Source organism: Chroicocephalus ridibundus, chromosome 8 (assembly GCF_963924245.1).
Source record: "Chroicocephalus ridibundus chromosome 8, bChrRid1.1, whole genome shotgun sequence".
NCBI lineage: Eukaryota > Metazoa > Chordata > Aves > Charadriiformes > Laridae > Chroicocephalus > Chroicocephalus ridibundus.
Window position 1 is genome coordinate 7,583,234 of NC_086291.1, and position 23,978 is coordinate 7,607,211.

General features: G+C 36.5%; 1 protein-coding gene across 5 annotated transcripts in view; it reads left to right on the forward strand.

Annotated features, from left to right (window-relative positions):
- Positions 1-23,978, forward strand: part of EPS15 (epidermal growth factor receptor pathway substrate 15) — a 74,432-nt gene that overhangs the window by 26,471 nt on the left and 23,983 nt on the right. For all 5 annotated transcript variants that reach the window (XM_063343099.1, XM_063343101.1, XM_063343102.1 and 2 more), the window contains 11 exons: positions 3,345-3,386; positions 7,422-7,511; positions 7,844-7,891; positions 8,879-8,974; positions 9,396-9,461; positions 9,908-10,033; positions 10,483-10,542; positions 12,124-12,324; positions 13,925-14,070; positions 14,978-15,137; positions 18,772-18,857. In XM_063343099.1, the coding sequence (XP_063199169.1) occupies positions 3,345-3,386; positions 7,422-7,511; positions 7,844-7,891; positions 8,879-8,974; positions 9,396-9,461; positions 9,908-10,033; positions 10,483-10,542; positions 12,124-12,324; positions 13,925-14,070; positions 14,978-15,137; positions 18,772-18,857 (1,121 nt within the window). The remainder of the gene's footprint in view (positions 1-3,344; positions 3,387-7,421; positions 7,512-7,843; positions 7,892-8,878; positions 8,975-9,395; positions 9,462-9,907; positions 10,034-10,482; positions 10,543-12,123; positions 12,325-13,924; positions 14,071-14,977; positions 15,138-18,771; positions 18,858-23,978) is intronic.

A 23,978-nucleotide genomic window follows, 5' to 3' on the forward strand; every position in this document is an offset into this window, starting at 1 on the left:
GACGACGGGTGTCCCTGAAGGTGTTTATGGCCTAGGTTAATATTCTAAAGTTCATAGGTTTGCAACAAAGGTTATAATTATGAGAGTAGATGTTACTCTTAAAGCGATAAACTTTTAAATGGAATCATAATGTATTTCTGTTTTTGTACGCTGTGGAATCTGACCTTTTCTCCCTTACTCTTTTTGCATTGAAACCAAATTGAATTTACTCTATGCAATTGGTTGTTACCAGTCCCGCAAAAAGAATTGTGCCAGGTAGATTCTACAGCAGCTTTTTGAAAGATGTTGAACAGGTTGGTTTTTTTTCTTTATATCCCGGAAGATCAAGAATATCCTAGACTGTATTTGTATCTTGTTTTATTGTGGGGTATGCTTTGAAGGAAAAACAAGTCTGTTATGAGTAAAATAGCCTAGGAATTTTTTTTACTACTGTTGTTCTATTTGGCGTCACAGGAAATTCCAGTTATTGCAGTGATGCTGGTGTTAAAATGAATATTGGAAACACTAATGAAATAAATTAGAATTACTGGCTCGTATTTGATAAGTACTGAATGAAAGGATTGTTTTGCACTTAGTGTTTTCATTGCAGGACTTCAACACGGTTTTTCCTGTCCAGGAGTGACAATGATCAATTTGGCTGTAATAGTGAGACATTTGGCTGAACAAAGGGTGATATTGGGCAAGAGGGATGATGCGTGAGAATTGATACTTCTAGCATATGCGCTGGCCAATTCTAGTCTAGTTTTCTGCTCATAGTTTTAATTTGGTTTTGTGCCTGTACTTTTACATTATAATGAAGTAATACTGAGTAAGTAAAATACTTGAATGTTTAGGAGAACTACACCTCTAGATTGCTGTTCAAAGTGTTCATAGGTACAGCATTTGGGGTTTAGTTAAGAAAATATAGTATGCTTTGGAGCATGCTGGAAAGTGATTGAAAGTGTTGTTAGTTATATTGGTGTTATGGTAGTCAGGGGTCTAGGAAAACTTGACTATGTTTCATCAGGCTATTTTAAGGGATGTGTAAATGCCTGCTTAGCTGGTGGTTGAAATAATAAAAGTCTTTGGGTACCAGGGCAAAGTCAGAGCAAGGTTAAGGTATATAAGTGGATGTATTGCAGTGAATACCAATGATGGTTTCCCAGCTGTCCTGGTTTCATCTGGGAGAGAGTTAATTTTCTTGTAGTTACTGTATTTCAGATTGGTACAAAAGGAGTGTCATTAATACGTATTATTTTAGTTGTTGCCAGGTGATGTTTATAGTTTTCAAGGACTTTTTTCAGCTTCCCATAGAAGCTGAGAAGCCGCCTAGACAGATCGATGGAATGGCCAATGGAATATTCCGTATCATAGTCATCATGTTGGGTATATAAATGGCGTTGGCCGGGGAGTGGGTACTCACGATCACTGCTCGGGATGGTGCCAGTTCACTGGGTGGTGTGTTGTTATTATTTTTATTTTCCTTTTCTGATATTGTTCTATTAAACTGTCTACATCTCAACCCATGAGACCTTTTTTTTTTTTTTTCTGTTCCCCCTCATTCTTCCCTCTTCTCCCTACCTTTCTGGGGATAAGTGAAGGTGGGTGAGCAACTGCTGGCCCTAGCTGCTAGCTGGGGTTAAACCACGACACCAGCTGATGTAATTTTTGCTATGTGAGAGGTATTTCCCACCCATCCCCCAACAAACAAACAAAAACTCACCATCTCCTGCACTCCTCCTCCCCCCCGCCCTGAAAAAAAACCCAACAACCCAAAACCAAACAAATTAAACCAAAACAAAAAAACCCTAGGGAATCAGAAATGCCTTGTGACTCACAGAAGAAACTGAGTGTCTCTGGGACAGAGTACTTGCTGAATAAGCAGATGTCAAGTTCCGAATGAAAGTTCTCCTGTTATTTCTGGCTGTTCTCTATGCTTTGTCTTTCAGGATGTTCTGGTGGTACTGCACACTTTCTGTAGTTGAACAGGATCGCACTAAACCCCTGATTTCTACCAATCTTCCAATTAATGTTCTTTGATAATCGACGCCTGCGAACATCTAAGTGCTTAGCCAAAAGAGCAACTGTATTAGTTGTTGCTATAGGAAAACATATGTGGTTTTATTTAAACTGTCACCATTTATACAGACTGTATTAAAGTGTTATCCACAACTGTATGATTGATGACAACTTCTAGAATACTGTTGGTTTCCATATTTCAATGCAAACTTCTAAATTTTAAAGCTGAAGAAGCTACCTTGTTTAGATTCAGCTTGTACAAAGGTCTGTAAATCCTGGGGTTTAAGATTATATATCCCTTAAGGAAGAGAATTCAATTTTTTTGATGATATTCAAAATTATGTGTTTTGGGGTTTGTTGGGCTTTTTTAGTATGTGTTGTGTAATTAACTTGTATCATTCTCAGTTGTTCCAGCTGGGTTTGTGAGGGCAACATGCTACGATAATTCTAGGGTTATAGTCTGCATAAATGCACTCAGTCATGCACAGTCTTTGGTTTAGGCAATATGCACTTCGTGAAAATAGTATCCAATTTGGTACCTGTTTTTATGCCGAGGAAGAGAGGTAACCCCAACAATACATTTCTTGGGAATCCTTTGGACAAGGGTATTTGGTGTAGACGAGGAGAATAAGTTTTGCATGACTTCAGATCTTGGTCTTTTTTTAGAGTTTCTAAGAATGGTTTAAGATTAAATTTGTAAAGGAAGGGCCTTTTCTAAAGAAGCTGTTTTATCCTTGTCCACCTAAGTTTAGGTGAGCACTGAATAGTAGATGGCAGTGGAATTAAGGCAAAAGTTATCTCTGTTAAGGATTCAAGTTACAAAAAACTAAGTTAAAATATTACTTTTTTTATGTTGCGCCATTGCCGTGGATTTAGTTGTGAATCCAGGAGTTAATTTGGGTATCTGAAAATTTTACAGGCTCGTTGCATATGTCACTAAATTTTAAAGAATGATGCAGTGGATAACGAAATAAAATTATATTGTTTTGTAATCATCAGGTTACAAAACAATAGATAGCCAGTATTGTTTCAGGTTTCTTCTGTTGCCTATAGATGATCTCGCCTAAGAATTCTTGTTTCACACTGCCTAGCCTGGTGACCTGTCTGATCGTAATCTGATAGCGGTTAGTATCACCAACTTCAAAACAATAATTTAGTCTTCTGAAAGTTGCAGCATGAAGAGCTGTCATAGTCCTCATCATTTTACAGAATAAATAGAATTATATAAATGCTTAATGCTTCTTTGAAGAGCAGTAAAAAGTGTTTTCTATCTTTATTTATCCAGGGAGAGGGGAATTGAAATATGGATCCTTAGGGTTAACTTTCTCTCTCTCTCTCTTTGGCAGCTATCGAGTGCAAATCCTGTGTATGAGAAATTCTACCGACAGGTATGTGTATTCTTGTTGAGAGAAAAAACTGTATTTTGTATTTTAAAGACAGAATATTCTTTTGCTGTAGACTTCAGCATGGTCAATAGTGTGTAAACAAAGTTCAAGGAAAATTATCCTGCTTGAAAATCTGTTTTTATAGTAACTAACACTTAGGTCTGAGCTATATCAGTATAAAGGTAATATTGGTTGTAAGATGACTTATTTAATTTGCTAGGAAACTGCCAGGTATGTATGACATGCATCACTTTACAGTTACAAGAGTGTTAGCTCTTGGAATTAAGTAAATTCTTGTGAAATACTGTATTGCTGTGTTCTTTGTTACATTTTACAAGTGAAGCTGAATTTCCTGCGTCTGTAGTGCAGCTTGTGTTATGTAAGACTTGCATCTCTCTCGGAGTTTCCCCGGAGATTCTTACAGGATGCTGCAAGGAGTGAAATTTGGATGGAAGACCACTGAATGCCAAGAGAACGCGTGTAGTTATTGCAGCTTCGCTCAACAGACACAAATCTTTTGACTTTTTATAAAGAAAAAAAAAAAAAAGAAAAAAAAAAACCTTCAACAACAAAAAAACCCCCACACAAATTTCATCTATCATCTGTCTTTTATATTTAGGCCCAGCAAAAATAAGGTGTATTAATTCCTATAAATACAGCTTTTTTGAAAAGCAGTATTTGTTTCAGCTACTCTATAATAGCAATATTTTGTATCATGCATTATATATGTTATTGTACAAACATAGGTATGTGAAAACTTTTAAGGAAACGTAAACTAAAGGAAAGACTGTATAAAACAACTTAAAATAGATTTTATGGTTTTCTTTAATAGAAAGACCTGATGAGTAATTGATGAACCCTGTAAAAAACCCAACCTTATAGGAAGTGGCTTTTTAGTTTGTGCAACTGATAACATTCCTGTCTGTCTGTCCTAAGACAGGATATAGTTTATACGACCTCTTTATTTTTTGGCTGTCGGCATTAGAATGTAAGCTTATCTGCTCGGGAAGAGAGAAAACCGTGATTTCTATCCACGCTCTGTTTTTGGATTGTGCTTAGAGGATTAGTCCTATTATCAAGTGCATAAAACAGCAGTTAAAGTGTATCAGCATACGGTGCCTGAAAAGTTTGAGGTTTCTATTTTACTTTAACAAGGGTTTTTCTTCGCTGCAGGAGAGTAGTGGTTTTGAAATTGCTAAACAAGAAGAGAGAATTTATCTTGATATAATTTTGGATGGTTCTTGAAGGTTGAAGGAGATATTATTACCCTCACAAAGTTTTCCTTCAGTCTGATGGACAAATCCACTGTGTGTCTGTCTCTAGACATTGCATTAAAAGCCTTAGGAGAATCCCATATTATGGTGATCGTTACAAGGTCACAAGAAAAGGCAAGGAACTCAGTTTTTTGCATGTTAGGTTTCCTAGCTCAATGCTACTATCACTGCTGTGTATCATCTTTGTCACCTACCTGTTTGTCTCTTCCTCTTGATTGCAATTGCGTAACCACTGAAGTGTGACGCAGGAAGGTGGATAAAGAAACTGAATTTAAGCACGAATGTGATACTGGTTCCTAAATCACTTGGCATCTTGCGTTTGTTGGAATGTGTAGCCTAGTGAAACTGGAGTACTATTTGTTGTCCAGCAGTCTCAGTAGTATACAGGAATGGGGATTCCTTCAACGTGATGTTACTGTTAGTGAAGTTGTGCCAATGGATTTGTTTTCCAGAGGATTAATTTTCTGACTTGCTCAGCCAAACTCTTTTGTGCAAGCATTTCTCCTCAAGAGTAGCTTTCGAATGTACTGTGTCTAAAGACTTTCGGTTGTACTAGATAATTTTTTCCTTCCCTCCCTTAGATAAGGAGATGTCAGCTTTCAGAATAGAAATGTCAGGAAGACGTTTCCCGCTTTGTCCTATGATGCTAGTAGAGCATGTTTTTATTCTTTTGTACCAGAAGCACTTCAGAGTGTTCCATGCAACTTGAGTATAAGTTTATCATCTGAAATAGCCCTGATGCCTAGTACACTTACAGATCTATCACAAACTTAAACTAATTCATCTGGCATAACGTGTTGTGAAACGGCTATAAATCCTGGGCTTTGTACAATGCGTTTGAAACCTTAACCTTTCAATAGGGACACTTTTCTTTCAAAGAAACGTTTTTCTGTTTAACCTTTTCTAGACTGACTCTCACAACAGGCTGAGGTTAAAGGAGAGATTTAAATACATGTGATGAAGTGGTAGGAAATGACTTAATTGGGTTATGCAGTGTAGCCAGTAAGCAGCATAAAGTCTTGATGAATCCTGAGCTGCAGTACTTCTCACTGTTACCTTGTGACCTCATGACATTAGAGGTATGTTTTTAACTTTTAATCATTTCTGGCTCTACAAAAGACAACTTGCAAAAAGAGAGTTGTTGGCCATTTCAGCTATGAAAACTGCTTTTTGCACATTAGAGAAAAAGCGCTACCAAGTTGGTGTGTAGCTGACAAATACCAGTGATCTCAGTGCAATAATCAAACATAAGCCAATCTTCTGCACTGCTTAGTAAGTACCCCCATTCCAGCATGCAAAACCAGATAAAGAAATTGAAATCAGCCCTTTTAAAAAATACTTACTAAAATTTGGGGAATTAGTTGCACAAAAAGAAACTGTATCCATATTGGTTTAAATAAGAATGCTGCTTAAATCCTTTTAAAGTCACCTTCCTCTGGGTTGTAGGTGAGGAAGTGGAAAATAAATACAGCTGATACTGTGTTGCTTTGACTTTTCCGAAAGAGTAGAGAAGTCCTAGGCTGGAAGTTTTCTGCCTGGGTGCCAAAATTACTGTGCTTATGTGGAAGGTCAGCCCTGCTAACTAAAACCGGTATTTGATGCAGTGTCTTGGCAACTTTTTGCCTATAATATGAACAGCTCTCTCATACAGACTGAATTAGATACTTTAAAAATCTGAAAAGGAGGCTACAAGGCTGTAGTGTTTGTGATTTTTATTGCCTTGACCAGGGAATCCTCAATTAGAGGAAACAGTCTCTCCTGATTAAAATCATATTAGTTGTGTTGAAAATAAAAGATGTTTTCACTTTTGTATTAAATGATGCTTTTGGGATTATTTTCACTTTTAGAAGCAGAAGTGTCTACAGACAACCTTTGTATGCTGCAGCATGCTTTCCAAATGATAAATTCTTCACGGTCTTTCGCTAGTTAGCTCTAAACCCATCTTTGGGAGCTGTTTGCTTTCGGCACTTTGCGTGTGCTGCACCCATGAACTTGGAAGGTTGGTCTTACGTTCCAAACAAAATATTGAATATAGTCTTTGTTTCAACACAAAGCTATGAGACTGTAAATGATGCAATACGTCATCATCAAGTGTTTTCTGTATCTTCCCAAGCTTTCTGTTCTCTCTGAAGCACTAGTTTCCACTAGGCATTCTCAGGCGATTTCAAAGACAGCCATGAGGACTCAGTGTTCAGCAAGTGCTCAAAAAGCCTTGATCTTCAAAAGGGGATACTGGGAAACCTAATGCTAGTATCAAGTTATTTTTTCTGTGCATGTGCTTCAGTTTTCCATGCATGCTCGTTTATTTGTAGGATTTCAGTTTCGGTTCTCTGTCTCTTTCTCTCCAGGAAGTGTGGAAAGTAAGTGACCTCTGTTGCATCTTTCCTGTCCTTTGAAATGTTTATCATGTTGCAAATTCTTCAGTTTCAGGGCATCTCAGCTGATCATGGATGGGAAGACCTTGGTTTTCAAGATAGTATTGTATAACTTTTATCTATAAAATGTAAGATACTATCTGAACTTCTAAAGCCTGCCTGTTAATATTAAATCTGGAGCAGCTAGTTCAAAATGTCTTACTTGTAATATTAACATGATTTTTAATGAAAGTGAGCTTTTCTTTTTTTTTAAAAAAAGTCTGACGATTGTTCTCAAAGTGACTGTGTGAACTTGAGCATTCTTCTTTGCTAGCTTTTTGAGAGCCTATGTAAAGAGTTTGCATCAATTCAAAAGCTGGTTTGTCATGTGAGGTTTTTTCTCTCCCCAGGTTGATTCTGCTAATGCAGGAAGAGTGTTAGCTTCTGACGCCGCTGTTTTCTTGAAAAAGTCTGGATTGACCGATTTGGTACTTGGAAAGGTATTTAATGACAATTATTTAATTATCCTGTCTCTTGCTTCAGTTAGTATCCTGTGTAAATTAAAATACTTAGTGGTACTACAGGATACGTGATCTTCCCTAATGTGTTTTCAGTTGTGCCATCCAATAGTTTCCAACTTCAGTATCCTTGCTTATTCTGCTGTGTATGTAGCTTATGGTCTAAATCAAAACAATATTTAAATTTTTCATCATAAATAGGTGCTATCGTGAACTGTGGACTTTCATCCAAGAATGCATTGTTAAGTGAAGTGGGAAATTGCCAGCTTGCTCTCAGTGCTGTGAAACACTTTGTGTCTATTTTTATGTTTTAGATTTGGGACTTGGCTGATACTGATGGCAAAGGTATCCTGAGTAAACAGGTATGATTATTTATATGATGTACAAGGTTACTCTGTTAGCAAGCCTTGAACTAAGATAACAGTTAAGATTTCTGGTTCAGGAAAGCAGTTTTTCTAACTGATTTTTTTTTTCAGATTTTTCTAGTTGGAACTAGTTACATACTTCCCACTGTAGTTTAAGCTACAATAAATTAAGTAGCCTTCAGCTACCTCATCAGTTTTTCTTCTGTATAGCTGTGTAATTCAATATACTGAGAGGTAATTTAAGGGTTAATGTACTGTATTTACTGTAAAGGTGACTTTTCCTGTTAATCTTGGAGGACACAATGCAGAAATTAAAATTCTAGTAAAATCTTCAGAATTTTTTTCAGAATTTATCTAATTTAGGTGGACTTGACATTAGCACATTCTGGTTGGAGTTGTTCTTCCAAAGTTGTAGTGATAAGCAGTATGACAGTCAGACTTCCATATCAGTGGTGCTACTGAAAAGCTCTAATGTGTGTTGCTGTTTGGTTTGTAGCATGGTTACTTAAACAGCAGCCTGTGGAGAGCTAGCTGCTTCATCCCATGGTAGGAAAAGGGGGAGCTTGTAGCATCTACCAAACTTTTTTTTTCTTCCCCAGACTTCTTTTGGTTCATTTTTCTAAGGTGCTGTACCTTTCTTTCCTCCCTGTCCATCAACTGCCACCTTTGGGATCAACTCAGCTCTTCCAAGAGTAACTGTAATGGCTACTTTAAATTTTCACTGCTCTGGCACAGAAGAACTGAGTGCTGAGAACTGACCACATTAACCAGGAGGTTACTAAATGCTTGGAGCCAGTAATTACAAACTTTGCCTCACTGGTGGAATTCAGCAGTTGCTGACTGCTGCTTTCGGTCACTTTGTGACTGCCTTTGAAGCCGTTTGCAACCCTTTGTATTTATAGCAATATTAGAAAAGCTCTTAATTCTTCTGAAATTTGAGTATTTTCACATAATAAATCCTTTAAAATTTCATTTTTCCTGTAGGAATTTTTTGTGGCTTTACGACTTGTAGCATGTGCCCAGAATGGACTGGATGTTTCCCTGAGTAGTCTTAATTTGCCTGTTCCTCCACCAAGATTTGTAAGATTTCTTTTTTAATTGAACATATCAACTCATTAATAAGAACTGTTTTTAAGTAAACAATTAGGAAGTTTTGGTATAAATACTAAACACTTCTGAAAGTGATGTTGTAGGGCAATAGGGCCCTACAATAGGGGAAAATTAAGCAGTGCGGAATAAGAATGTACATGTTCTAGTGGGGATTTGAATATACAATTGTGTTTAATTTGAATATAAATGGTATTTGTTCTATTAGTGTTGTCCTTAACGGAAGAAACATTTTAAATTTCTTATCTAAATTTTGGTATCCTTAACTAAGGTAGGAGTGACTAAAATGCAGTTCTGGCTTTGAGAAGGAGTACCTTCTCAAATAAGGGAGTGGTTTTGCAAGGTCAGAACCATGTCTTTTTTTAATGTGCGTTTATCTCCTGTTTTTCTTTAGACTGATACTAATAGTCCTTTGCTACTCAGTGGAACAGCATCAAGTGATGTACCGTGGGCTGTTAAGGTAAGCTAAAGATGAGGGTGTTACCCACGACTATGAGATGGTTTACAAGGAAACATAAGTCTGTTTGAGAAAAATATAATGCTATTGATAGCTATAGTTTATAAAGTATGATAAATCATCATTCATTTCGAATCTGTAATTGGGCTAGTAGACTTAATTGGATAAAACCACTTGTGCCTTGGGAAATCTCTTCACGTTTAGATATTTGATTTATTGGGAATAGTTACCTGAAGCCATGAAAATAATTGAAGAATAAATCACACTGGGGTTTAGATGAGTCTCTAGCTGGCTTAGAAATAGTATCTTTTTCATATGCTCTTTTAAGCAACAGGAATTGCAGTCTGTGTGTTTCCAGTTGTAACTTAAAAAAAAAAAAGTTATTACTTTTGAACTTAGGCTACAAGTGTGATCGTTTCCATAAGTAATATTTTATTCTGTCCCTGCAGCTGGAAGACAAGGCTAAGTATGATGCTATTTTTGACAGCCTAAATCCTGTGAATGGACTGTTGTCAGGTGATAAGGTGAAACCTGTACTCCTTAATTCAAAACTGCCAGTGGATATCTTAGGACGAGTAAGAATATCTTTCTACTTAATTGTTAATTCACAAATACACTCAGCAGTATCTGTTTTTCAAATTGAAGACTTGTAGTAATAAGCCTAACTATTAAATACTATCTTGTGGAGTGGCTACACATGCGTAATTCTTTAAATGGTAAAAAAAAAAATAAAAATCTTTTCATATTTCGCTAGATTGCCGCTTACCACAGTGTATCAGTTATGTGTACTCTTTAACACATGGTTTAGAGAAGGGTGCCATTACTGAACTCTGTCTCCAACTTAAGAATCTCTCTTCTTTTACGTGGTTTACATAAATATGTTGCTCACTGAAGACTAATACTGTTAATAGAACTTAGGATATGGTGGAAGGAGGCTGTTCTCACATTTGTTTTTAATGAGGTTTTAAATAGGAAACTGATGCAGTTCAGGCAAACATCCTTATATTCTGCGTTTTGTTGGTAGGTATGGGAATTGAGTGATATTGACCGTGATGGAATGTTGGATCGAGATGAGTTTGCAGTCGTAAGTACCTTCTGCCTCTTGGGATTTTGAAAGCCTAATGGCAGAGGTTTAAAATAGATGCATTGTGTATTAGTTTCTGATTGTTTGTATAGTTTGTTTATTGCCTTTATTCAGGGACCTTAATCAAGTTTTAGTACTAGTTAATGTTTCTGTCAGTTTATTGGATGTCTCTCACAGCAGTAACCTTCTTTATAGGCTAAAACAGCCGTTAAAAACTTATACCTGTGATCTGCTGTCCCACTGGAGACTGAGGGTTTTCACTGAATAAGTTTTACCTTCACCTTCAGTGTTTATAGTACTTGAACGCCTCAAGATACCTTTGAGGAAAATTTTAAAGGAATTACGTATAAATTCTTCAAAAGTTTGTAGCAAGTTAGAATTTTGATACTATTAATGCCAGCAATGACGGAATAATGTAAGAAGTGGTAAATAAGCTTGACTTCGCCCAAGACATGGCAAGTGAGAAGAGAGTGGGAGGCTCTCGCTTTTGAAGATTGTGTAAGTCTTGAATGTGATAGTAACCATGCATCAAACTTTTCTCAAAAATTTCAGCTTGTTTTTGCATGTATGTGAATTGAGAGGAAGGAATTACGCATTCACTTTGGAGGAAAGGGTTTCATTTTATGTACGGAAATATCAAACCTATCTTTAAACATTTGGAAAAACTAAGAAAATATCTTAGCTGCATTCTGCATTGCAAGAACTTGAAAAAGTGATGTGACCTTCTGTCGTCGGGACGGACTAAAGACAGCCTTTCATTGTAACTTCTAGAAACTAAACTTTTACTCATCCTTTCAGAGTCAAAATTAAAAAATAAAATAACATGAAAATTAAGAATATCTGTGTAATTGTGAAGAATTGTTATGGACAACGTCAAAACCTTGCTTTGTGTTTTTTTTATAATATAAGTATGATGAATTTACCTTTTTCTGCTGTCCCGTACACTTTTGAGAAAGGATAAAAGAGTAAAAATGGTTTCCTTGAATATTGTTCTAGTCATCTTCAGGCATCTATATGCTTCAGTTTCTTTTGAAACCGATTCCTTTAAGACCCTAGTAGTTAACTGTTACTTTATTTCATTTCCTGTGTTTATGCTGTAATTCTTCACACTTTTAGCTTGGAGATCAGAGGATTGATAGGCACTAGGGAAATGTTTGAGATTAAATTAAATTGATAATCTGTAAAGTATTATAAGCCTTCTTTAAGATGCAGTTCTGTGTCTTGAACAACAGTCATAAAATTACTAAAACGTACTACAACAACAGAATAGTCGCTAAGTGGAACAATTCCTGGAAAAATTATTTTAATGTATTGATTAAGCATTTGAAGTGTTCTTTCAAATAAAATTCTACAAGTGGTGGTACAAGCTTGGTAATATTTAGGAGAATCGCTTTAATGTTCTGCAGAAGAATGTAGTAATGATAAACACAGAAGGGGATAAGCTGCAGTTCAGTTGAGGGGGCTTATAAAAGAGAAGCATAATGGAAAAAATGCCACAAATTTATTTCTTAACTAATTCTTTAACATATATATATTTATTTATTATATATTTACACCCACACACCTTGTTTTCTTGTTCAGGCCATGTTTTTGGTGTACTGTGCTTTGGAGAAAGAACCAGTGCCTATGTCCTTACCTGCAGCTTTGGTGCCACCATCCAAGAGAAAACCTGTTAGTGTTCCAGGAACAATGCCATTAATTCCATCTTCAACATCTACCAAAGAATCTCATCAGTCCTTGCCACCTGTAGGCATTTTAGCTGCCAAAACACCATTAACACAGGTACAATTCTGAAGTTACTTGGGGTTAGAAGATTTCTGCTGTTAATGCTGTGCCTTGGAGCCTGCCTGTATGAAGAATCTTGATACAGGTTTTTAGTTTTCCTCTTGGTCTGTTGATTGTTTGATGAATTTGAGAAGGCTGATGGGAAGACCAGGTGGAGAGGTATGAAATTTATCTTGTTCTGCTTTTTCTAGATGTCTTCAAATATAAACAGTTGTATAAAAAAAAATATTATTTGGTAAAGATTTAGAAGATATTTTTCAAATAAATTATTTCAAGGCATCAAGCTCAACTCAATGGTCAAAATATTAAGACAACAGTTTAAAAATGCAGTCCAGGTACACATCTGCGGAACATAAGTCTTCTGGCTGAAGACTGAGTTGAATATAGACAAGTTCTTAAAACAAATTGTAGCAGGGATGTGTGTGCAGTTGTGTGTGTGCAGTTGTATGTGTGCGCATGCATGCAATATGAAGAAGACACTAATGAAAATGGAATAGATAAATGCAAGCAATAGGAACAGGTAACAAAAGGTCTGGCATATCCACCAAAACACATGAGATTTGTTCTGAATGTTTGTTCCAATTATTAAGAAGCTTGATGCCGCCCATTCCCCTCCAGGCATTTTATTTAATCTTGATCATTTTAGAATCCAGAACTTGGGAAATGTCTTTCCAAGTAGATTGTAACTTACTTGTTCTATTCAAAATAAGAAAAAAATCGAGAAGGGGATCAAAGGTAAGAACTGTAGTACTTAATGCATGAGATCCTGCGTGGACATGTGTGTACCTGTATTTGAGTCATCAATAAGAAACTTGCTTCTTAATTCTGTTCATCTGGCAATTTACTTGACTGATGGTTAAGTCTTGCTGTTTGCATTATAAAGCAGTGCCATTCTGGATGAGTGTTTCAGTGTATGTTTTGTGTACAGCACCATTTGGGATTCATCTGCTAAGTGTCCTTGTACGCTGAAATTAATTAGCGATCATAAGCATGCACCTGAAGCCATTTTCACTCAAAAAAAAAACAACCCCAAACACCTTTATGGTAGCTTAGTGTTTGGAAAAATTGCTCAAGTAAGAGAAGCGGCTCTAATTCCTGTCTTTACCTTGATCAGAGGTAAATTCCACAATTTAAAATGTGCCAACTATTAACAGTCTGGGCTTGAGCAGTTCTTCAGTTCCTCCAGCTAAAGCTCTCCAGCTGTGTAAAGAGGAATAAAATTGATAGAGCCAGAGAGTAAGCAGGACTGTGATTGAGCACAGCGGGCTCAACTCCGTGCTGGGAGGAAATCTAGGCTCCAGGGAATACTTTCAATGCATAGGCAAAGAGGCAGAGCACCAATCAGCCTTGGTGCTTCACCTGGTGTAAATACTTTGCTTCTTCTTTCGGAGTTGCTTGTGGATCTCTGTGCATCTCTATTTTGGAAGATAAAACTGGTTCATGAACTAGGCACCTATATCACTTTTTATGTCTGTGCTGTAGTCCTTCAATTATGTAACTCTGAAAGTCAACTATCTGGAAACAGAACTACCTGTATCTTAGTATTGTGGGTTTTGTTGTTGTTTTTCTTTCCCTTCCATCCCCACCACCCCTTCAGTGGGTTGTGTCGCCTGCAGACAAAATTAAGTATGATGAGATCTTTGTGAAAACTGACAAGGACATGGATGGATTTGTGTCAGGTGTGGAAGCCAGAGAACTATTCCTGAAGACAGGACTGCCTTCTGCTCTTCTTGCACATATCTGGTAGGGTTTTATTTCATGATAGCTGTTTAGACGATGGCATGGTTCTCACTCCTTCCTACCACTTTTCATGAAAAGTGCTATGTTGACACTTCTGGAAAGTGAAAGTTGGTTTTTGTATAGAATAGCATGGCCTCTGTATTATAAGCAGTGGTAACTTATTTGTTTCTACTTTTGGACAGAAATGAGGGAAAACAGGTTTATGCTATGTGTCGTCATCTAGGGGAGGAATTACAGTGCCCGAACAGAGATTGTTACAAATACTGCCCTTCAGCTAAACCCCTGGTTTAGGACATCATAGTGTTGCTGTGTATCTAAACATTGATGCTGTCCACATACTGGTAAAGAGAATTATCTGTATAAAATTCTTAGCATGCGAGAATTATGGCCCATCTCATTCTGCAACATATTTGTCTTTCATTACAGCTAGTAGTGACACCCACTGCTTTTTTAATTCTTTCCCCACTATAAGCTATTGTGGGGTGCTCTGATAGGAAAAACAACTTCCCCGCCCCCCCGCCCCGATGGTATGGTTAACACAACCTCTAATTTAGGAAATTTAGGGAAATTAAATAAACTCATGTTAGCTGTGAAAAGTTCTTTAATTTAGAAGGAACTTCAGTTACAGATAATCGGGGTTCGTTAGTGACTCATAGGCCTGATTTTGCCTTTCACCAGATCAGAACTTACTAAACAGAGCTATGGACCTTAGCATGCAAAGAGAAAGTGGTTGTGTATGGCTGAGTAGTGTTTTCTATTTATTATCGTGCCTTACTTCTATATTGCATTTTTTTAGAAGAGGAGACATACACTAGCAATTTTCCCATTTTCAAATGACAGCAAGTATAGTGAACAGGGCAGTGCTTGCAGAAATGAGGGTTTGATTTATTTCATGTGCATCTCTGTACAGGGCTCTCTGTGACACAAAGGACTGTGGAAAGCTTTCAAAGGAGCAGTTTGCTTTGGCTTTCTATTTAATTAATCAGAAGTTAACAAAGGGCATTGATCCACCTCAGGCTCTGACTCCAGAGATGATTCCACCTTCAGACAGGGGTGTCAGTCTACAGAAGGTAAGAATGGGTTTGGCATTTTTGGTATAACACTCGAAGAACGTTAGTTTCAAAGGCTACGCAAGAAACGCCTCAGGTTCTGGCATACCTTAAATTTATCATAATATCAGGAAGAAAACTAGTCTTAATTGCAAAGAATTGACAAACACGGTTCCATTCATGTTTCAAAATTAAGCTGTCATCTATTATGCCTGCCAACCAAGCGGAGAGATCTTATGTTGAGAAAGCATTATTTTCTATTTTGAAAGAATAATCCTTCTACCGGCTGTCCAAAGAAATTCTAGTTTGCACTTGAAATATTGTGCACAAGTTCAGTGTTTTTCCCCTAATGTGTTCACATTTACCTTTTTTACGTTTCATTTTTACGAGGTCTGGGAAGAATGTGAACTAAATAAAGGTTAGAATTATATATTTAAAGTTTTAAAAGTAAACAGTCCTCCATTTTATACTTCACAGATAGTTTCAATGTCGTCATAGTCTGTTGATTGCCATCTATCTTTATCCAGCGGTAGACTATACTATCCAGGAGTTCAAGTTCTATTTATCGGAATGGTAGAGGTCATCGCAAATTCTTACTTGTTTTACGCATCGTGAAGTCTGATGTGGGTTACCTTTTCTTGGTTGTGCGAAACATTGACCTAATTCTACAACTTTCTTAAACAGAATGAAAAATTTGCACCTGAAAAAATGAAACTCAAAATTTGGCACTACTTTTGAGTTTCTGTAACTGGTATCTAATTTCTTTTTACATTCTGTTTTTAAAAAGTAATTGCTTTATTTGCAACTCTACTAATCTTTTTTTGTATGTTTGCTTTCCTTTCTATGTCTCTTTTCTAGTTTGGACTGTTTTTTCCATTCTGCACCACTCTGCTTTTCATCCTTATTATTCTGTCAGTTTGTTAACTCTGCTTTCTCAAGGTTAGAGAATCTTTGCTTTTCTAATATTTACTGTCTGTTAGTTTAATAATGAACATCCTTCTAAGACTCTTACATAATCATTGAAATATCACGGCACTTCTCTGTCGTGTCACAGTATGTGACTTATTGCTAACTTCCAGTGTTGTTCATCTGGAAGAACCCCAAGGTTCTTCCTTGAACGCAGAGGTCTGTGGCTGTTACCTGTTGGTAATATGTGCTGCTTAAACTTAAAAGAGAAAATGCTGTGTCTTGTCCTATTGAAATTGCTGGCAAAGTGGTGACATGGCCTGGTAGTAGTAACCCAATGTGACGGTTGACATCACTAGGAGTAATACCCATGGTTTTACTGCTTATATTGCAGAAAATGTAGTGATCAGAACACATTAGGTGAGATCAGCGTTGGTTGCTGCTATTCTATGTGTATAAATTGTTTTTATAGAACTCTCAAAGACATCAGTGTGATATTTTTTTTTTTTTTTTACATTACTAACATAAATGATAGGAGTAAAAATACTGTGAAAGAAAATGTGTTAGCTTTTAGTTAGCTCTGTAAATCCTTACCAAGAATTTGGTTTACTAGATTGAGCTGAACCTCCAGCTCCTTTTGTGCTTTTTCAAAAGAGGTGTTGTCTTGTTGGTATGAAAGAACCTGTTTGTCCACGGTTATTGCTCAAGCATTCAACCCAAAGGATAAGAGCAGTAGGCAGAAATCAGCTTTTTGCTGGTTTTCTTGAAGTGGCGTGGCTTACATTGTAAAAAGCAAACAACAAAAACCCAAACAAAAAACATAAAACTAAACCCAAAAACACCAACCCAAAGCATAGGCTTCATCTTCTGAATGGACCAATGTAAAGGTATTAGCAGAAATATCAATAAGTATAATGGTAATCTATTATGATTTTTAAGTAGGGAAGGTTAACTTGTGTCCTTCTTGGTAGATGTTCAGATGCATACGTATATATATTGCTGTTATCTAATGTTTGGTTTCCTTACAGAATTTTATTACCACAGTAGCGTAACTTTTATTTCAATTTTGAGACCCAAATGCTTTGAGACCTGAATGCAGATCGCATGAATGGGCTACAGCAGCAGTCTAGTACTTGTTGCTGTGTTTCTTTACCTGGAACTCTTTGTAGTCACCAAATGGCACTTGCATTACCAGCCATAAAACTTAAACTTATATGTAAGTTTCTCTTAAAAGAATTTTGAAAGGGATTTACTTTTATTACTAATTTGAGTTAAAAACCCAAAGCATTGTTTGCATGCATGTTGCAGTGTCGTAAAAGGCAGCAAATAGTTCTAACTGTTGTCTTTAACTTGTACATTGAAACTAAAAATGTTGGCTTTTATGTTCTTCCTCCACACCAGTTCTCCTGAACAATTGAAAATAAGATTGAACTACATTTTGTTCGAGTTTGTTGCTGGCTGTAGCATGCAGAATTTCTTTTAACTGATGAGAGAAGGAAGGCTGGAAAGAATATGTACTTGTAGCTAATAGCTCCATGTTTTCCTTCTGTCCCCTTCCTAGGAAAAATAAAAACTTTCTCATTGGAACATCATGAGCAACTCCACAAAACTCCTGTGTAATTCCTTTAGAACAGGATTGAACGTCACAGCTATTTTGCCCATTTGAGAAGGTGTACGCTACCAGTTTAAGAATAGCTGTGTGGGGTTTTCTTTATTCTCGGTTCACGCCATTTGTTCTAGTAAAATACGCATCAACAATCTATAGTTCTGCTTAATAATATTCTCTGCCACAGTGTGCTCAGATTTACTGTTTAGGTCTTTTCATGGCTCTTGGTTTGTTTATTTTCTCAGAGTGTAAGCTTGAATAAACATGTAGTTAATAGCATCTTGATTTATCTTTAGAGAAACTTCAGCATTTAAAGGCTTTTATGTTATTCTGGGAGTATCACTTGCCTTTTTTAATTACATATATATACTTTTCCTCTGAACTTTGTGTTTATCCTGGATGACTTGAAGGAGCTGATGTAGTTATGGAAGGTAGTTACAGTGACTATGGCTTTCTAAACATGTTCACGTTGTGATAAGGCACAGTAGAACAATTACAGTGTTTGCTAATTTGTGGCCTCAGAGTTTGTTCTATAGTAATTTATGTGTAGTTTTTTGAAATGGAAATTATTTTTATTACAGTTGTCTTTAAATTAAAGACATTCGGTAAATGGGAACTCATGATCTTAACTTACCTATGGCTTCGCATTATCAAAGTTTCCTTCAGAACTCTGGAGGTGATTAAACTAGCTCAGTATCACCTAAAGCATTGCAATGAAGTGTCTATACTCTGCAACAGGAGGATCACCAAGGTGAAGAAATGTAAATGTAGTAGACAAACCAAACCACTCTTAAATGAATGCTAGGAAGCCAGCTAAATATTAACTGTAAGTTAAATCTCATCTTAAAGCTAGATTTTTTCTATTTTTTTTTTTATTCAGGTAGTCCTGTGCTTTTGTGGAAGATCTCCTCAAGAGCTTACAGGAGACACACTCCATTTGAATTACTAGATGCTTTGGATGTGTGTTGTCTTCTGTTAATATTGCATCTGGACTGTTGGGTCTTTTAAGATTGAAGATTTAAAATACAATGCTACCGACAGTTGTTACAAGAGGATAGCTCATGCTGTCACAAAAAGTAAAGTGAATGTAGTTGTTGGACAGTGTAAACTATAAACTAACACTCTTTATTTTTTATCTTTCAGAGTACTCAAGGACCGAATTCTGTAGCAGATTTTTCTGCAATTAAAGAACTTGATACATTAAACAATGAAATAGTAGACCTGCAGAGGTAGGTAAAGGAGGAATAGTCATAATTGCCTTAGATTCAGTTGTGCTATTTACTGTTTTTTCTAAAAAACAATTCAATGCATAAGAGAAAAACAGGTGGTAGTAGTCTGCTCTGCTAAAATAAATGGTTAGCATGTCAGCAAATGTCTACAATGCTGTTTAACACTTCTACTCTTTGCTCACTCAGAGGAGCGCATTTAATAACAGCGAGATTGCAAAAGGTCTGTCCGTCATGCCTTCTGGGTATGTTTCAGAGAGCTGCCTATCTTAACATCCTGAGGTGGAAATAGCTCTTTTGTTCATCTTTATTGGCAAATGAAAAAGAAGCAGATCTTTAGGATGATAGAACCATGATATAAATTGGTATTAGTTGTCTTAGATTTCTAGAGGAAATTCTAAGGATTTTTTTTTCTAGTGACAGTAAGGAAGTGAGATGCGAAAGATCAAGAAGTGTGTAGGGTGGGGAGTGGGAAGATGACAGTTCGCATATGGACTTCTGTTAGGGCTTTGATGGTGGTAAAGATGGATATGCTTCTCTTCTTGTTTTGTAAAATAAACTGTTGCACTGAGGAAAATTGTTTTAATTTGAGGTCTGCAGACCCATGGGTTCAATTAATTATTTCTAAGGTAATTAAGATGGTGACTTCAAGTGACTAAGAAAATCAAGTTCATATATGTTGTATAGTCTTCATCATACTCTCAAGATATAGCAGATATTTCTCTTCAGTCATTTTTTTTGTTACTTCATAGATCTACAGAAAATTCTGTTAAGAACAGTTAATGCTACTATTTTATAAGCGAGGGAGATTTGTCATGAAGAAATCTGCCTGTATTATTCATGTCACTTGCAGGAATGATTTAATTTGGCAATGTGTCAAAGCACAGTCTGTTTCCTAAATACATAAATGTTTTTTCACTTCATCTGCTTATTCTCCCTCTCATTACTCCCACTGCCTCCTCACTTCTCCCTGCTCTGCCTTCCTCTGTTTTTCTTTAGCTTGTATTAATTCCAATTTTGGACACTCACATTTATTAACCTGAAATATGATTTACAACCATGTGTAATTGCTGTTAGTATCTTAGAGGGAAATAAATTGTTCACTAGCGTGAATTTTTAGATGAAGTTGGTTTTCAGTAGGTGGGCTTGCAGCCTAACGTGCAAGCCGGTCTGTTTACATCTTGTTACCTTTTCTTGCTGTGAGGTATGAAGGAACCATGGCCTTTGGAAGGTCGTTGCTTCCATTTCTTCGGTGGCAAATATACTTGGGCAGTTATTCAAGATACATTTGAATGATATTAGATTGTTGAAGATATGGTAGGGGCACCTGTTAGTATGTATTTATTTTTAGAAAGGGGAAATCTACTTTGAGATACGATTTAGGGGCTCAGAACAGACTGGATTAACAATCAGAGGCTTAAGCCTGTATTGTCAAGCTTAAGTATAATAGTAAGAGAATGACTATCAAACTCTCAATGTCATAAAGTGAGTTGTGGCTCAAGTAAAATATTTTCTTTTTTTTTTTTTTCAAGAAAATTAATTTTTTGATTACCTGGAAATCTTTAGCCACTGCAGAAGAGTTATTTTGGTAGCAGAGTAAATGTTACCTTCCCTAAGCACAGGTGGCAATGCTAGGCAACAGATTAATCTTTGTGGTAAATGTAGGAGACTTTTCATCTTTGGCAAATACACATTTCTCTTATAACTGGTGAAGTACAATTTCAGTCTTTATAGTTATTGTATAAAAATGTAATTTAAACTTAAGTTATTTTTGTTCATTGTTAAACAAGATATATTGTTCAGCTGTTGAACTCAATAGGTAATAATTCTAGTCCATGATTCTGTTGAGAAGTATCTGTGAGAGCTGCATTTCTGAGACCCAGTAACAAACTGAATCTATTTTTGAAGTGCACTTAAAAAAAAATGCCTCAAAAGAATGACAGTGTCTGGAAAACATAGGTTTTTGAGAGACTGAGCAAAGAATACAGAGGTGATGTGTTTGTGCCTCAACAGTTTATGTGGGAGAGATTTCTGGTAGCCAATAGCATTTTAATCTAATTCAATAAAAACAATGTCAGGAAGATGGAGGTTGAGAATCAGATGAATAATAAAATGCAGAACCCTTATTAGTGAGGATCATTCCCCTCTGGTAGGAGGAATGATTTGCGTAGGGACGTTGTGGAATCTGCATCATTTTGAGCCTGTCAGCACTGCTGCCTCTAAGTTCTGTTTCAGTTGCACTATATTTTTAGAAAGCTATTTGAAGCCTTTTTTGATCAGCATTGTGGGAGGCTAGACCAGATGTTCTTAATATTCTTTTTTGAGCCGTAAGACCTTTTTCTTCCCCAGCAAACCCTGCTTTGCTTTCGTGCATTCAAAGCTAGCTACAGCACACAAACACATGGAATTGGGAAAGATGTCCATGCCCAGGGCAGGGGGGGTGGACAAGATGGTCTTTACAGGTCCCTCCTGACCCAAACCATTCTGTGATTCAGTGAATTTCTTCAAGCTTTCCAAAACCGTGTTCCTCTCTAAGCGTGTTAAATTCTTGAGCTTAACTTAGTATACCTCACCAGAGGTGCCATCCTTCACATATGTTGGACAGCAACGGTTATATTGTCCTGAATACAGATCAGGTTAAAAGGACCATAAAGCTGGTAAATTGGTCTCTCAAAAGTAAGGAAACAGCAAAATGACCCCAGAAAAACAGGGCAGCCCCTCCCTGCCATACACTTGCATCAAGCCTTTGTTTCAAAGTTCAGAGATCTACAGCTTCTTGGCAAAGCAATAGTAAAAATTTTAATGTAGGCTAGATTATTTCTTCTAACCTCTGTTTTTTAAGTGACTGAGCTGTTGCAGCTGAAAAGGTTGGGGAGAACAAAGGGGAGGAGTAACTGGGCAAACCCTAGACTTTTTTTTTTTTGTTAGTTTTGACAAACCGAAGTACTACTACAGTAGGAATTCCCAAAATTACAAATGTATGTGAAAATAAGAAATGTTGGGCAGCTGTGAGTGTAGATAATGCTACCAGCTCTGTGAATAGTCATCTGTGACTTATTATGGAAAAGAACTATGACTTTTTTGCTTTTATAGTAGCTAAAGTGGTTCTAAGTGTTTGCCATCAAGAAGCCTGGCCGGGGTTATTTCATATTTGTCTTGAATGCCACTACTGAAATGGGGACTCCTCAGTTGTCAGCTATCACAAGTATTTGCAATATGCTGGTTCCCATTTATACATTACTTCATTCACAAATTAATGTAAAACTTAGGGATTTACTAAGATTATTTGATTATAAATCGTGAAGTATCTGCATTGGAGAAACCATCTATTAGTTTTGAGGTTTTTTAGTCATTGCTTTTAATTTATTTTGATAGGAGGTTCTCCTAACCTGACTACTATTAAAATACAGAGGGAAATTGTATTGCTTTCATCAGTTTACTTGAATTAGTCACAAGTGTCACTTATTGGCAAGACCACAGTTGTTTTGGGGTTGTTCTTTTTAATTTTTTTCTGAGTCCTGTTGCGGTAAGGGACTTTATGATCCAGGAAAGCTGTCATATCCAATAAATCAATATTGTTACTGTTTTTTGGTTCTTTCAGTTGCTGAGCATTCCTACAGGGGCATACCAGATAGTTTGTAAAAGAAATGGAGGCATTCAGAAGAATTAGTGAATTAAGTAGGTCTGTGTTGTTTTTTTGGGGTTTTTTTTTGAGACAAAGACGCATTACTGTGGGGGAGGAGGGGATGTGTTATGTGTAGACTATATACACTCAGCTTGTTTTCCTTTCCCTGAGACTGCTTCCTAAGCTTTTCTTGTTCTGCCTGACAATACTTCTTTCACTTGATTTTTTCCAATTCATTGTTTGTGTTGTGATTTGGCTAGCGTAAGCTGCCAGTGGGTGGGTATTGTATTCTGTTGCTTGCTTAGCGTAGCCCAGATTGCAAGGTTTAGGTACCTGGCTTCTGTTGAAATACAAGGAAAATGATCTTCATTTCTGACAGTCTCTTAGACATGTCAGAGATATCAGTGTGGAAAGGCTGGCTGTACATTAAAGCTTATATACTTCCTTGCATTTCTATTTCCTGCTCAGTTTTCATACCCAAGCAGAAAAAATAACAAGTATTTGTTTACCTAGTCAATTATCCTCTTTTATCTTCAATCAGGAATAATATGCCTGAATGTTTGCTGTGCTTGATGTGTGTCTGAGGGCTTGAAGGTATTTTTCAGCCTGACTTGTATTTAGATCTGTGGAAGTGCTTTGCTGAGACTGAGACCCTTTGTTCAGGGGAAGATACAGAAGGCAAAATCAACAGAACGTGTTTCAATCCTGTGTTGCAGTGCTTTAAATATCTAAGTACAACTATGCTACAGTTTATTCAGCTAGAGGAGTGTGCTGTAGCTTTGAAAATGGTAAAGATTTTGTGATCTTGAAGGTTCACACTTAAAAAAAGTAACTAGCCTTGTTCTTCAAAGTCCCTCTACACATCTTTTCCTTTTCCTTCCATGTAAACCTTCCTTTTGGGCACATTCAGCAAGTTGGTCTTTAATCAGATACTGAGATAAATGATAGCAGAATGTAATCTATAGTAATTATAGATTTATTCATTTAAGATCTGACATCTGGATATTTTTTTTTTATTTTCCATTGTGCATGGTTTAGCAGTAAACAAGTTTTCCTCAGCTTGAGTAAAGAACTTAACAGTAGACCTGCTTTACTTTGGAGACAGAAATGCTTTCTTCTGTATTAGATAAGAGTAAACAATGAGATTAATAGCTTTAGATTGATTACCAATCTGCGGCTATTAAAATATGAAGTTACCTTAATTTCAATATGTACTAGTAATATAATTTGATAGCTTTTTACTATGGTATTTCATTTAGAAATGTTAGGTTTATTGTTGTTCAAATTCTAACTTCTAATGTGTGTGCTAATTTATTAACAGAATTTTTATGAAAGTAAATATCTATATATGGAAGATAGTGTTAAAACTGTAAAGCTTAATGCTCTTCTGCATCTGTGAAAGGACAAAAGATTCCATAGTCTAGACATAAATGCTCTTATGATATTCTTAAAACAGTAACACTTCCGACTTGTGTAGGGTGGTTTTTTTTCCCCTTTCT